This window comes from Pundamilia nyererei, unplaced genomic scaffold (assembly GCF_000239375.1).
Source record: "Pundamilia nyererei isolate P.nyererei 1_Seehausen unplaced genomic scaffold, PunNye1.0 scaffold00016, whole genome shotgun sequence".
NCBI classification, from domain to species: Eukaryota; Metazoa; Chordata; class Actinopteri; order Cichliformes; family Cichlidae; genus Pundamilia; species Pundamilia nyererei.
The window spans coordinates 4,642,361-4,656,650 of NW_005187417.1; the positions used below are offsets into that span (position 1 = coordinate 4,642,361).

The 14,290-nt window shown below is 36.4% G+C and overlaps 1 protein-coding gene across 1 annotated transcript in view; it reads left to right on the plus strand.

The window, feature by feature from the left end:
• Positions 1-14,290, plus strand: part of igsf9a (immunoglobulin superfamily, member 9a) — a 57,039-nt gene that overhangs the window by 23,926 nt on the left and 18,823 nt on the right. The window contains exons 7-9 of the mRNA XM_005725663.1: positions 5,018-5,159; positions 10,711-10,856; positions 13,566-13,708. Of these exons, the coding sequence (XP_005725720.1) occupies positions 5,018-5,159; positions 10,711-10,856; positions 13,566-13,708 (431 nt within the window). The remainder of the gene's footprint in view (positions 1-5,017; positions 5,160-10,710; positions 10,857-13,565; positions 13,709-14,290) is intronic.

Sequence of the window (14,290 nt, forward strand, 5' to 3'; positions counted from 1 at the left end):
ATACCGTGCAGGGGCCTGTCCTTCCATGATGGTTCCTCGTCTCCCTCCTCTTTCTTGGGTTTCTGCTGCCTGAGGTATTCACTGAGCACTCGGTCAGTTGGGGCCATCTTCTCAATGTATTCTTGGATGTTCGTTGTCTCATCCTGGACTGTGGTGCTGACACTCACCAGTCCCCGACTCCCTTCCTTCCGCTTAGCGTGCAGCCTCAGGGTGCTGGACTTGGGGTGAAACCCTCCATGCATGGTAAGGAGTTTTCTTGTCTTTATGTCAGTGGCTTCTATCTCCTCCTTTGGCTAACTTATTATACCAGCTGGGTACCTGATCGCAGGCAGGGCGTAGGTGCTGATAGCTCGGATCTTGTTCTTACCGTTCAGCTGACTCCTCAGGACTTGCATGACACTCTGCAGGTACTTGGTGGTTGCAGCTTTCCTAGCGGCCTCTTCATGGTTCCCATTCGCCTACGGGATCCCCAGGTACTTGTAACTGTCCTCTATGTCTGGTTACTGGACCCTGTTCAGGGAGGTTGCTATGGTCTGCCCTCAGATCCACTAGCCACTGAGCATTGCTGTTATGGGTTGCGTCCTTCTCCCATATGCTTTTCCAGTATTGCTCCGTCTCCAGCCTTGGTGGTGCTGTTCTCTTATTGTTCCCTTGCCACTGAGAGTACACCTTTGCTGGTTTCTGCGGAGAACAGCTGGTTTATTCTCCTGCCTTCTATCTCTCTGGTGTACCTCCTCAAGCAGCAGGCCAAGGCTGTGAGTCTTTGCTTGGCAGTTTCCATGGCCTCAGGTATGGACAGCTTGCTGTATTTTTTATGCACCTTCTTTGTCACACCTTTCTGCAACTCCGTTAGTTGGCTAACCTCCCTCCGTGCTATTTTGATCTAGCCTCTAGCCTCCTTCTCCATGGAGGGTACTGCCCCTTGTGGCTGTTCTACTTATAGCCAAGCATCTCACTGATGCTGTATTGTAGATCAGCTTGTTAGTGTTCTTAATCGTGGTTGTAGGTATTGTCCGTAGTGCTGCATTAACATCATCTAGCAGCATCTAGCAGACCTTCTGCGGGTACTTCACGTAATCTTGGTAACCGGCTACGGGGGATCCAGGTTTCAAGCTTGGCCATGATCCTATTTTTCAGGTCAGTTCCTCTCGCACTCAACGATCCTTCTCCTATCGCACTTGGGGCTATGTACCCAATCTCGGGGGGTGATGATATCTTCCCCCTGACCTGGCGTCCTGACTCCCCCTTGCCGTAGCATTTGTGTTGTGTGTGTGTGTGTGTGTGTGTATATATATATATATATATATATATATATGTATATGTATATATATATGTATATGTATATGTATATATTTTAATTTCTCTTTCTTTTATGAATAAAATGCATAATTAGTTCTTATTTTGAAAAAGAAACTTTTCTTTTGATAATAATTGTTTCTAATTGCTTGTAACACATGCAGGTGTTCACACACGTGAAAATTACAAAGATGTTTTCAAATCATAGCTCTACCGTCCAGTTTAGGGAGAAATGCATGTAAAATATGCAAATAGGTTACTGTATATCATTGGATTACACCAACACACCACTGCGTAATACACTGTGGAATATATTTCTGACTTCTTCTGTACTCCTACTCCAACTCCTACTGCTGATTTTCCTCTGGAGGACCAGGATTCATCTGTAGCATGGTGTATGGGGAAATAATTTTTGTTTTGGCAAAAAGTCTTGTTGAGGCTTCACTTAATTTTGGAATCTCACAGATGCAGTGGCCACATTTTAAATAATAATCATGAGCACGTATGACTCTAAGTCACATTATCTGAGCTTTGGCTGCATTCCTCTGAAGCATTGCCACATGGATGGATTACTGACTAATAGCTGATCTGGATGGAATCAAACTAAAAGCCTTAAGTAACCTCTAAACACTCACTCTTGCATATATGTCATGCATTTATGATTATAAACTTGTTCAGTAATGAGCGCTGTAATGATTATGATCTTGTTTATATATGTATATAAGACATGTGGTGTTAGAACTTTTTTATTAGCTCTGTGCAAAGAGCACACATGTTAATACAAGTTTGGAGTGGCTCAGGGAAGAGATAAATGTAACATTGTAATGGTACTAAAATAGCTGCGTTTGACAAATTCCTTTCAGTTGCTTTGGTGTACACACTGTTTTTCTTTTTGACTTTTGGTTTGGTTTGTATTAGCACATTTGTCACCACAACTAAAGGCTTCAAAAGAGTCATTGTAGAAACCCTCATGTGTTAAAAGATCCAGTCAACCATTATAACCTTAGGAAGCTAGAGACTGACTGATTTATTGGTGTATATGGTGTCAGGTCATAGACTATAGATAAGTGATGGATGCAGCCTCCGTGAGGTCTCCCATTAGTTTGGAAAGTCACTCTTGAAGCTTTGAGTTAAACATTTAAGACATAAGATAGCTCAGATTTTTGAGGGCACTCTGTGCTCATACTTGTCAATCAAAACATAGACCTGCTCTAAAGTATACCAAACCTCATCTTCCTTTTACCACAAGTGGAACCATACTTTATATACTAAACAGCATTCACTCATCAGCGAAGTTACAGATTTAGTCAAATGTTGGCTAATTTTGTCATATATGAATTGCATATGATATATATATATATATACTGTATGACATCCTATTTATAAATTCTTTCTCCAGACAGAGGAGTCACTTCCTCCTTAGAAAGAACACTGGTTAAGGCAGTTTTGCATTGGCTCCACTTTTCAGAACCAGAAACGTTATGTATAGTTAATGTTTCCAGTGTGCAATGGCATGAAAACAGAACAAAACATATTACATATACATTAAAAGATGCTTGGGGTAACTCTGCAAAGATTTTTTTACATAGTTTGTCTAGTAGAGTGGTTCTGGTTCATTCTTAAATAGTAAAGTAATGATACCTTAATTGTCTTTTGTCAGTAAAATTTTAATGTGCTGCACTTACATACAGTGACTAACACTACCTATCATTAAAAACAAAAAAAAAATGCAAATGTTTCAGAAAGCTGTAAAAAGCTCATTTAAAATTAAGAAACATATATATATTTTTATTTACTATACAAATAACAAACCAATTAAATCATGTTCTTAAACCCACATTTGAGCCAGCACACTGGACTTCTCTGACAAGTATATCATTCAACCACTAAAACTAATTTATCTATTCAGGAATGCAAGTAAATATCTGTAGTTTGCCATCTTAATCAAAAAATAATAATGTCCTTAACAATTTTTTTCTGCATCTTTTGTAAAACAGTAAATTTGAAAATTAAGAGATAACAACAGTAATTAATTAAAATTATATTTTTAATGCTAAAATATGAAGTGCTTATGCATACTGATACATTAACCATCACAGAAAATATTCTAGTAATTGCCTATACTCTTAGTTTAGGGCATCTGTGCATCTATAGAGCACCCTTGTACTCTATATACTGTATATACTCTGCATGTATGGCTTTTTGTCAGATGTATTGTATTGTATTGTATTGTACTGTATCTTTATTTGTTTCAGACATATAAAACAAAAAACAATATATACACACTACATATATTTTCATTTACAGATACGAATATATATGTATATTGATGTCATAATTTTTTACTTCACTAAAAATGTTTAAGCACTGGCCTCACATATGCACAATCTGAGCTGTGTTTACTATTTCTACAAAATAGTGTCTTGACAAATTAGTTACTAATAACAGGTGAAGTCTATACTCCAACTTATCACCTGTACGGCACATATTGAGAATATTAATTTTTAAGTAAGTACGTACTTTGGTTTCTGAACAAGGACCCAGCAGACCTTGGAGAGAGACAAAGGGCTGCTCATAAAGAATGTAAAAGATGTATAAATACAGTGTATGTGACATGTCTGGTCAAGCAAAGACATGATGGGGACCGCTGCAACATCGCAGAATGTTTTGTATATTTTAGTGTTACGGTTAAATACCCCATTGGCTTTGAAAAGCCAAGTTGGATTTTATTTTCATTTCTCAGTAAACATCTACTTCTTACAATTCAACTTTTGCTGTGTTGTATTTTGTTTCTTTTATTAGGTTTTAGCATCTATTTTTGTTGTTATTACGTTTCACCAATATACAACCTATTTAACCATTAAATATCCAGTTGTTTCCCACTTTATCTGTGGTTGTGTCTTTCGCTACCATGCATTTCATGAATAATTCATTCTGATATTTATTAGATTGATATTTTGCATCACAGACTATTTCATTTTTTTCTCTCCTATGAATAATAAAATTTTTAAGGGAATGTAAGAAATTAGTAGATGTCTCAAGGAGGGTAAAACAGGTTTTGCTCTGAGACCAGCTAAAACAAAAGGAATACAACATACTATACTCCTCTACAAGAGGAATACTGTAGTCCAGCGTAATGTTAAAGGATAATACTGAGCTACTGATGTATTTATGTTGTACTGAAACATATAAGGCATCTTTTATATCACGCTTAAGTATTTTTTAATACTTGAGCAATATACTGTCTTTTGTTGCATCATAAAAAAGGTGTAAGATAGTGAAGGTTACAGTAAGTATAATTTAATTAAAAGAGAATGCAATATACTAGAATAGATGCAACAATCTATTTGAGAGTCTTTTATCATTATTTGATTATATTGCAGCTCTTTCCTAAGAGGTCCTTCCAATTCAGTTTTTTTTTGGCAAAATAGTCATTAAAGTAAAAGGAGAATACGACACCTAGTGTAGATAAGGGACATATTGTGAGGATGAGTATTGAGAAAGAAAAATCTGTTAAAACTGTTATTTGTATGAGGTGAATTTATTCATCTAGATACAAAGGAATTGTACTTATGTAATTTATTAATTTTTTGTGTCCTCTGCCAAACTGACACTGTTTCTTAGATTTTTAGGTTATTTATTTAATAACTATAGAGACAAAAAAAAGGAAATCTTTATTATTATACCCTGCACTCAGCCTTTTTGTATCCTGCATCTCCAGGTCCGCCTGTCATTGTCATACCTCCCAAAAACACCTCTCTGAATATGTCCCAAGATGCACATCTCCAGTGCCAGGCAGTGGCAGATCCCCCCAACATGACATACGTGTGGGAAAAAGGTGGAGAAAATGTCTATCACATAGAGTGAGTGAACTACCATTTTGATTATTATCCTTTTTTCTTTTCTTTTTTTTCCGAGAATGTTGGAAAAGCTTAGTGGTTGTTACGTAAATCGAATTTTGTGCTTTTTGTTCAAGATTGCCTTCATTATCTTTTGCATCATAAAAAAAGGAAAATCACAAAAAGCGGACAATTACTGAGATTTGTCACATTAAATCTTTAATTTACATTTTTTTTAAAAAAGGAAAAAGAACCTAACATGTTGTACAAGATGAGATTTACTTTATAGTGACTGTATTGAAAATTTACCAGAAGCATAACCTCACCTCCTTCTACAGTATGTCTTAGTAATAGGCATTATAGCACACAAAAGCCCAATTCTGTGGGTTTAACAAATCCAGAACATTCCTTAAAAGTATGTCTGACATCTACTTGTGTCAGTTCATTGAATACTTTTATGACAATAACTAACATGCAGTCTGCAGAGTGTCTTTATTAAACAGGCGCAGATCTTGTACGTGTTGGTATATACTGACATTTTGGTGAATGAGGGCGAGTCTTCAGACTCTGCATTAAATAAAGGGATACATGAGATCACAAAATGCGCTCATGAAATTTACAGCAGTTTGAGCAAGATGTCATCAATTTTATATGTTTTATCATTCAATTATTTATAAGGCACTCAAACCCCCTGTCACTCAAGTTCAAAAATGTCAGGTAAACGTGGATCCATACGTTCTGTTGATCTGGAAACATGGATACATTCATGCAAAGATCACTTTATTATGAAACCCTCATTGATGCTGCATATAATGCATGGTAAATGCAATACATAGTATGGTTTCTTTGAGTTTAATAGCTAATGTTTGCATGCACTAAAATAGCAACAAATTTACCAGGCAAATGTAAAATTGTTATAAAACTGCAACAGCACCAAGGAAAAATACACCCAATGTTTGTTTTTTTTTGTTATTCATAAAAACTGAGTATTTAGTGTCCCGTGGGAGTGTCTAAGGTGATCTGTGGTTTGTCTGCCAGAATATGCACATCACTGTGCTCAAGCTTTTTAGTGCCAAAAATAAGAAATGCTTTTAAAAATAACACCATGAATTGCTTTTATTTGTCAAGTTACTTCAGGGCACCTTTTCTAGCTGGAGATAGTCTTTCAGGCTATGCATTTGCAGTTGTTGTCATGCTTCAGAATTCATCATGGACCAACCACACGTCCCCACATACTGTTGAATAAGTATATAAGCACCTGACTTGACTTGTTGTTTTCTAGATACAAGTGAAACATCTAGACAGACCTGAATTAACGAAAATGAGCACTGAGTGATTTCTTTTCACTCTGAGGTAACATTGACTGCACAAACTGTTTTTACAGTCCAGTGGTGATCTAAGGGCCACGTTAAAGAACTCACAACTAAAAGGTTTCTTTGCTGGCCCAGAATTGAAAGCGCTTTGCAGTAATCAAGTCTGCTAGTGATGAAAGAATGCTTTATTCCTTCGGTATATGCCTAGGAGAGAGGGTGAGCTGTGCACCAGAAATATTCCTGAGATGATAGAAGGTGGATTTTTTTTTTTTTTTTGCTACTTCAGATGTGAAAGTTAAATAAGGAAAAAAAGAAACACACACACACGCTGAGGTTACTTGTTTGGGGCTTGACATTTTGTGCTAAGGATTTTAAGTCAGAGACGAGCCTCTGTTTTCATATTTTACATGCAGTTCTTCTTAACTAGTGTGGCTTGTCTATGTTTGTCCAGGTGTAGACAACAGGGTAACACCCATTAGCTGATATGAAAAACAACATTGTATCACATTGAAGTTTTCTAAATCAGTGTTTATTTTCTTATGAATTAATGCCTCATATGCACTGGGCATTAAATATTAATGAGCACAGTGATTAAAAGTAGGGAAAAAACATATATTGCACTGCACTGTCCTCAGTTCCGTCTCCAATTCTCTTTCTAGTATCAGCTGGTCAAAAGGTATGAAGTTAAAAGTTAGCTGATAGATAATGAATCAGTGGAATCAGAAATGTATCTCGGCAGGTGTTAGATGCAGAAGGTTATTAGTTTGTAAATACTGGAGACAGCATATTTTGTGTGTTTGTAAATGTGCGATTTCACCACAATGTTATAAGACAAAAAATAGGCCAAAATACTTCATTTATCTCATGGTTTTTAACTTATTTTTTTTACCCCCAAATTATGTAAAGGACAATAAAAGATAACATTATGTTGTAGTCTCCAAACACAAAGAAAAATACAGAAATAAAATAAAAATAGAAAAGAGAAGAAATTCTGATGTTGCAGTAGCATCAGTCGTGTCACTTTAAAAGAAGAAAAAAGATATTGCCCTGAAAACTGCAAAGCGCCGAATGAGCTTTTCTCTATGAGAGGTTTCATAAAAGCTCTGTTTTGTGCCAGAGAGAAGATGGAGTGAGCAGGGAATGGCTCATGATTGCCAGCATATCATGCACCAGACAATTGAACAGTCTCTTAAAAAACAGTGGCTGGGATAGGGTCAGTTGAGCAGGTTGGGGGCTTAATTTGCATTACTTCTCCCCTTGAGCATTTCTCTAAAACAGGTATTACTGTTCATTATACTCAGGTTAATACTCAACCGGATCTCGATTGGTGGGGGGGAGATTCAGAGAGGCTTTTTGGACCTGATATATATTGCTGTTAACAGCTGAGTAGAGCGTATGAGGATTATTCTGATTATCTATGACTAATGGTGGGAAATAAGCCTTTTTTTTTTCATTTCTTTGTTAAAAATAGTGAGGTGCTTTTTGACAGTGCCAAAATAGATTTCCTATATTCATTTCTCCATTTACACTCAGATTTCATGCTGTTGTTTGGGTTTAAGATGCAATCATGGCAAAAATAAATAAATAAAAATCAACACATCCCTTTGAATTTGTCATATTTTCAATGTATTTTGACCTTTGTACCTTTTAAGAAAGACACTATTCTCAAACTAATTATTTCATGTTCACAGCATTAATTACAAAAAGTAAAGTCATTCATGTGGAAACAGTAAGTAAAGTAAAGTCGTACAGCTGTAACACCTTCAGATCCATAAATTTCGGATCAGGTGTTCCAGATTGGGTGCCAATGATTGGACACTCTTTAGAAGTGAGAGCTGGAACCTGTCTTATTTAAAAAGTATGACATCAAGAGTCTGGTGTTTTCTTTGCTATTGAAGTGTGTCCTCTCATGTCAAGATCTAAAGAACTCTGTAAGGGAATCAGAAAAAAAGTTTTGGGTGCCTATGAGTCTGGCAAGGGACTTAAAAAGATTTTGTACAAGAATGGCTGCCCCAGCAAATTTAGCCCAAGAGTAAAGTGTTTGATGGAAAAAGAAGTCTCCAAGAACCCTCTGGACTTTATTCCAGGACCTACAGGAAACTCTTGCTACTGTTCGTCTCAAAGTACATGTGCTGACCTGCAGATGAGATGTGCAAGGAAAAGACTTGGCTGCCTAAAAGTAACATTAGGCCAAAACCAAGACTCTTATGCCTGGCTTTTTGGGTTGCTGTGTTCCAGACTGGTAACTCAAATGTCGATTTGTCAAGTCACAAATGCTGTGACCATCACAAATGTGATGTGATGAGCATGTCACTTATGGACATTTGTGTGTAATGTCATGATTTGGGGTCGCTGTGGACTGGGGAGTCTCTGAGTCCCAGTTATGAGCAGTTATTATCTTTGCTGTGTAAGATATTATGAATTTATTAAGTAGTTTAAAACTGAACCTGAAGGGTACCCTTTGATGGTATAATGGTTCCCATCAAATTAGCAAATCAGCCAAGGAATGGCTGCAAGAGAAGTGATGAAGAGTTATGGAAAGGCCTAGTCAGGTTAAAAGCTACGTTATCATCTTGTTGTTGTTCAGCAGAAATGATGTCACAAATAGAGCTGGCTATGTTTGTTTTACATTGTAGGACGATTTAAATGGGCTGTACATGAAAAAAGCCCTCTATCATAATACAGTTGACTGAAATCTACATGTGGCAGTGGCAGAAAATTTTACAAGAGCCTGGTGGATAATTGTGCAAAAATACCTACAAGTTATTGATGCCAAACAGGGCAGTATTAGCTTAAGAGAGCAAGAGTAACGTGGATATTAAATGTGTTTGTTGAGTTATTAGAATAGAAACTGCTAATTAAAAATGCTAATTATTCCATGTATGAAAAAACAAACAAACAAAAAGCAAACAATTTATTTTTTTTGAATGAGCCCTGTACATCTATCATTTTTCATAAGTAAATCACCTTAGGAAAACCTTTTTGTTTTTTTGTTTTTTCCACTTTATTGATTTATTTATTTATTTTTACCACAAGGGGAATCAGTAACTCCCTGAAAAATTATACCCATGCTAGCGAAATATGATACAAAAAGTGAGAAGGTAGTTTAGTGCTGAAGCCTTGGGCACAGTAGCACTTTTGTGCTATACCCTAACACATGCATGGCTTTCTGTCTACACCAATAATGCCAACATGCTGTTGCAGGTATTATCCTTGCCTTATTAGTTCAGCATGTTAGCTTGCAATTAGTTGCTAATTACTGCTTAAAAAAAGTAGAGCTGAAGCAAATGGTAATTTTATTAGGTGATTACAGGTATTTAATTATAATGTACTGGTTAAACTAAAGCTGACACTTTTAACCTGGGAAAAAACGAATATAAGGAAATGTAAATATGTGGCTACATTCTCTATATGTCTATTTTCCATAGCAATTCATTCCATAGTTGACAGCATATTTTAGTTTTGACACTAGTGCTGCTGAATAAAATTGATGATAAAGAAAAGTACGTCCAATAAACCTTTGACCTCTTGTTTTATTTTGTCCTGTAAGATGGTAAAAAACAACTTCTTACCATCTCCAGTTTTATTCTGCAGGTTGTCCTCCGTGTGTCTGCCGTTTGTTCCTGAGGCAGGTAACATACCGAGGGTTTGATAGAGATTTGTTTGCTAAAGAAGCTGGCCGCCGCTGCAACTGACTGATACAGTAAATGCGCCGTAAAGCCTCATAATTGAGTTAAAAGAGCTTGAAAAGCTCTGTAGGCCTTCAGCATTGGCGATACATCTCTGCGGTCACTGACAGTGACCCATAGCACATTTTTCGATTGATTCTCTGTTAACATGAAACTGAAACAACTAAAATATTCAGTGGCACTAGCTATTTTTCTTCAATGCAAGAGGAAAACAGTAGTGCTAAGAAATATCCAAGTTTCTTATAGTACGTGAATGTGAATGTGGCTGAAGGTGGTCCCTTAAACATAACACCAAAGTCACAAGCCTGTTAGATGGATTTGTTTGTTTGTCTTTTTTTTCTTTCTCTTTAAATATAAGGATGTATAACATGAGTGGGCAAACTGCCTCTCACTCTAACTGAAATAAAATGAAATGTCCTTAACCTCCATCTGCACAGAACAGTGAATAACAATATTAATAATAACAAAAAAAAAAACCCTCCTACACTTTTGATGTTCTGAAAATGTGCTAGAGAATATTTCCCTCTTATTCTAAAGTAGCTGGTTTGCTCTCATACTGATGTTTTTCTCAAGGTCTCTAAAGTCACGAGTGAAGATCATGGTAGATGGGACTCTACTTATCTCCAGGCTGATCCCAGAGGACTCTGGCAACTACACCTGTGTGCCAACCAATGGCCTGCTCATGCCGCCAACTGCCTCTGCCCTCCTCACAGTGATGCGTACGTTTGTGTGTGGTCTGTGGCTAATATATAATAAGATGTCATAAGAAGAAATATTTACTGTGTACTTCATTTATCCCAGATTGGTCAATTCTTTTTAGCTACAACACACAACATCTTAAATAAGTTAAACATACACTAATTAATGTACTATATAGCAAGTAAAATATTTCAGTAACTCCAGCATTTCAAAAGTAGCCCATTTGAAATGTGGCTACTTTTGTAGCCACATTTCAAATGGCTACAAAAGTAGTAAAGCAATTAATAGTAAAGCATTAATTGGCTCACAAGTGTCTGTTTTAACTAAGCTGAAATTAACTGTTAAACATCAGGGTACAGACGACTGTCTGCTAGACAGATGTGTTGCATTATAGAGATATTGTATCAAGTATGAAACAATTTTCCGTATCTGTCCTTGTGGCAGGGGAGCTGAATCAGTCTGTTAGAGAAAGTGCTTCAATGTTGGCTTAGTAACCTCTGCAGTACAGCATAAAAGTTGTCCAGTTTTCATCCAATCACAGAGCCACTATGAGTCCTTAAAAGAATATTTGCAATTTCCTTCAAATTTCATTTCTTTTCATTATTGTCTCTATTATTATGAATATTATTGTCATTAAGGCCTGAGCACTCACAGTGTAAAGGCCCCATTGTATCTGCTCAGTTTAATATTATTTCGACAAAATAATTGCCTGTTTGAGGGCCTAAATTGCATGAAAACTTGTGAAATCTGGCAGTAATTTGGCATTGATTAATTTTAGAAACAACTTCAATAGCAAGGTAAGAGTCCACATGGACTGCCTATGTAACATTTCTGGATTTTAAAACCTCGGTCACCTAGAATAATCAGGTCATTCCCAGTAACCCTCAAACCATTAAAACACACAAAGATGCAAAAAATATTATCAAAGATGTACTTCTATGGGGTGTGAGCATGACACATTAGATAGTGTTTCAGTGGATGGTGCTGACAGAAATCCATCAAGTGTTGGCATCACAGATGGCAGGAGGCTAACACACATAGTAGAGGAAGCTGACACATCTGTATGTAAGTCAGGCGTTGAGTAGCTTGGCCATCCAGAAAGAACCAGAGTCCATTTGCATCACAGTACAAATAAACTTTGACTTGTTCATCTTGTTTTAGTTCACTATGCTGCATTTTCAGCACTGATAACTTCTGAACAACTTTCCTCAGCACAGATAACCAAAGCTTTAGGATCAACTGTGCTGTGTGAATATAGAGTAAAGAAACTCAGCCTTTGCACAATCCTCCTTTTCATCTAAGTCCATTAAGGCAAGAACCAAGCTCCCCTATGCCTTGAAAATGTCTAGATTATTATTTTTTCTTTAGAGGCAAAAAAGAAAGTGGATTCTAAGAAACCAGCCGTGTCATATATTTTATATAGTTTATATATTGAAAGGGTGGTCTCCTTATTGAATGAAGGGTACATGTACATATAGAGGTTTTACAGTGTGTATACTTCTGTTATGTTTCTGGAGTGGAGATGATATATGTATTTTTGAAAACATATTTCTATTTTTATCTAGTATCTTTGATAGTCTTTAAAATACAAATATGTATCGAAATTAGGTTTTACTTGCCCAGGGGCAAGATATGTTTAGTCCATGGTCCTGACAAAGATAAAAACAAAATTATAACTAAACTGGTGAATAGAATATTTAGGAAACCATAACATGATTAGTGTGAGTACATATATGATGGATTTATCTGCCAATGCCAATTAGGATTTACTACATATCTGACATGTTTTGCTTACTGTGGGTTGCTGATGACAAAGGGTCAATTAGTCTGAGCTTTCTTTCATATGTCGCATGTATTCCCTTCATGTGGAGTAGCAGTCTTCACTTTAGAAACATTGTAGCATCGTAAGGTAGACAAACACTGTGACACTAACCCTAACCCTGTGATGGACAGTCACAAACAATATTTTAAGCTTCATTTTAAGCACTAAGTCATAAAAAAACATGTCCTGATTAGTTTAATTACCACTAAGAAAGCCCCAGTCATATTTTATATATGGAAAAAGTGATCTCAGAAAAAATATATAAAAGACAGTAGGAAAGTGAAAGTAACTGATAACTTTAATGCCAAGCGGCAAAGGATATCCGTACCTTCTTTCAACAGAGGTACAGTGGAAATTACAAAGTTCCTGGATGAGACTGATAACTAGTGTTTATTAAGGAAATCTATATAAATTAAATAAAAAAGATGAAAATAAGATTTCAGAGACATTAAATATGGTGTTTTATTGCACTGCTGTCAGCAGTAGAATTAGTTCTGAAATAAACTGTAATGAAAAAATGCACAGTTCCTAGAACTGATGTAGAAAACTAGACCATACATTCCCTTGAAACCCCAATTTTTGTCTTGTTTTTTCCGCTTATTGTATTTTTTATTGGTGAGGCTTCTTTAAGGTTTTGTAAACAGTTCCCTATTAACATTTTGCTCTTGCCTGTGAAATATATTATTCTGTCAGGCACTCAGTCAACTGCAAACTTCTTATACTGAATACACAGACTTGCAGAAAATGCAATACAACAAAACAATTGTTTTTCAAAATAAGTTATGGATCATGGCACAGTTCCTCTGCAGTGGTATGTGCAGTTTTCCTCAGTGTTGACACAGTAAAGTATTTGAATGCTTAACTATTACAAAAATAAATAATGTTTTATCTATATAACTGTTCTCAGACCCAGCCCAGGCACTAAAAATGCCCCAGGAAACATACCTCCCCACAGGTATGGATGGTGTGGTTTCCTGCCCAATGGTAGCTCAGCCCCCGCTGCTCCGTGTGGATTGGATGAAGGACGGAGAACCAGTCGACCTGTCTTTGGTAATAAGAATAATAATTTCCACATAACCGCACATTTTCCTTAATAATCAGCCTTTGCTGTGTCCTTAAAAAAATGCTATCCCCTGTTCTGTGCACCCAACACTAGACTATTGATTTATGATACTCACAAGGAATCACTGGCTGTTTTCTATTAGTACAGAATGCACAATTTGTCCAACAGTGCTGTGAGCTTTATGACTCGATAGCTTTGAGCATTTACTATATTTATTTACTATTTACGTAGTTATTTAAACATTATAAATTCACATTTCCTGTGCTGACGCATCAAAATATGTTCTGTTTCCTAGGTCTAAGGCCATGCAATCACATACATTTTAATAGAGTGGTAGACTTTTTTCAGTCTTAAAAGCTATGAAAGCCATCCTTAAGGCATTCCTTACTGCCCCCTGTACTCCCATCTTTTTCTATTATTCCTCTGCTTTCACTTCAATCTACTGCTCATTTCATCTCATTGGATAAATGGGTGTAGGAACCATTATAGATGGGGGAGGGGAGTAGCTTTGTCCTTTCTTTAAAAAAATCATAGTTGCACACACACACACACACACACACACACACACA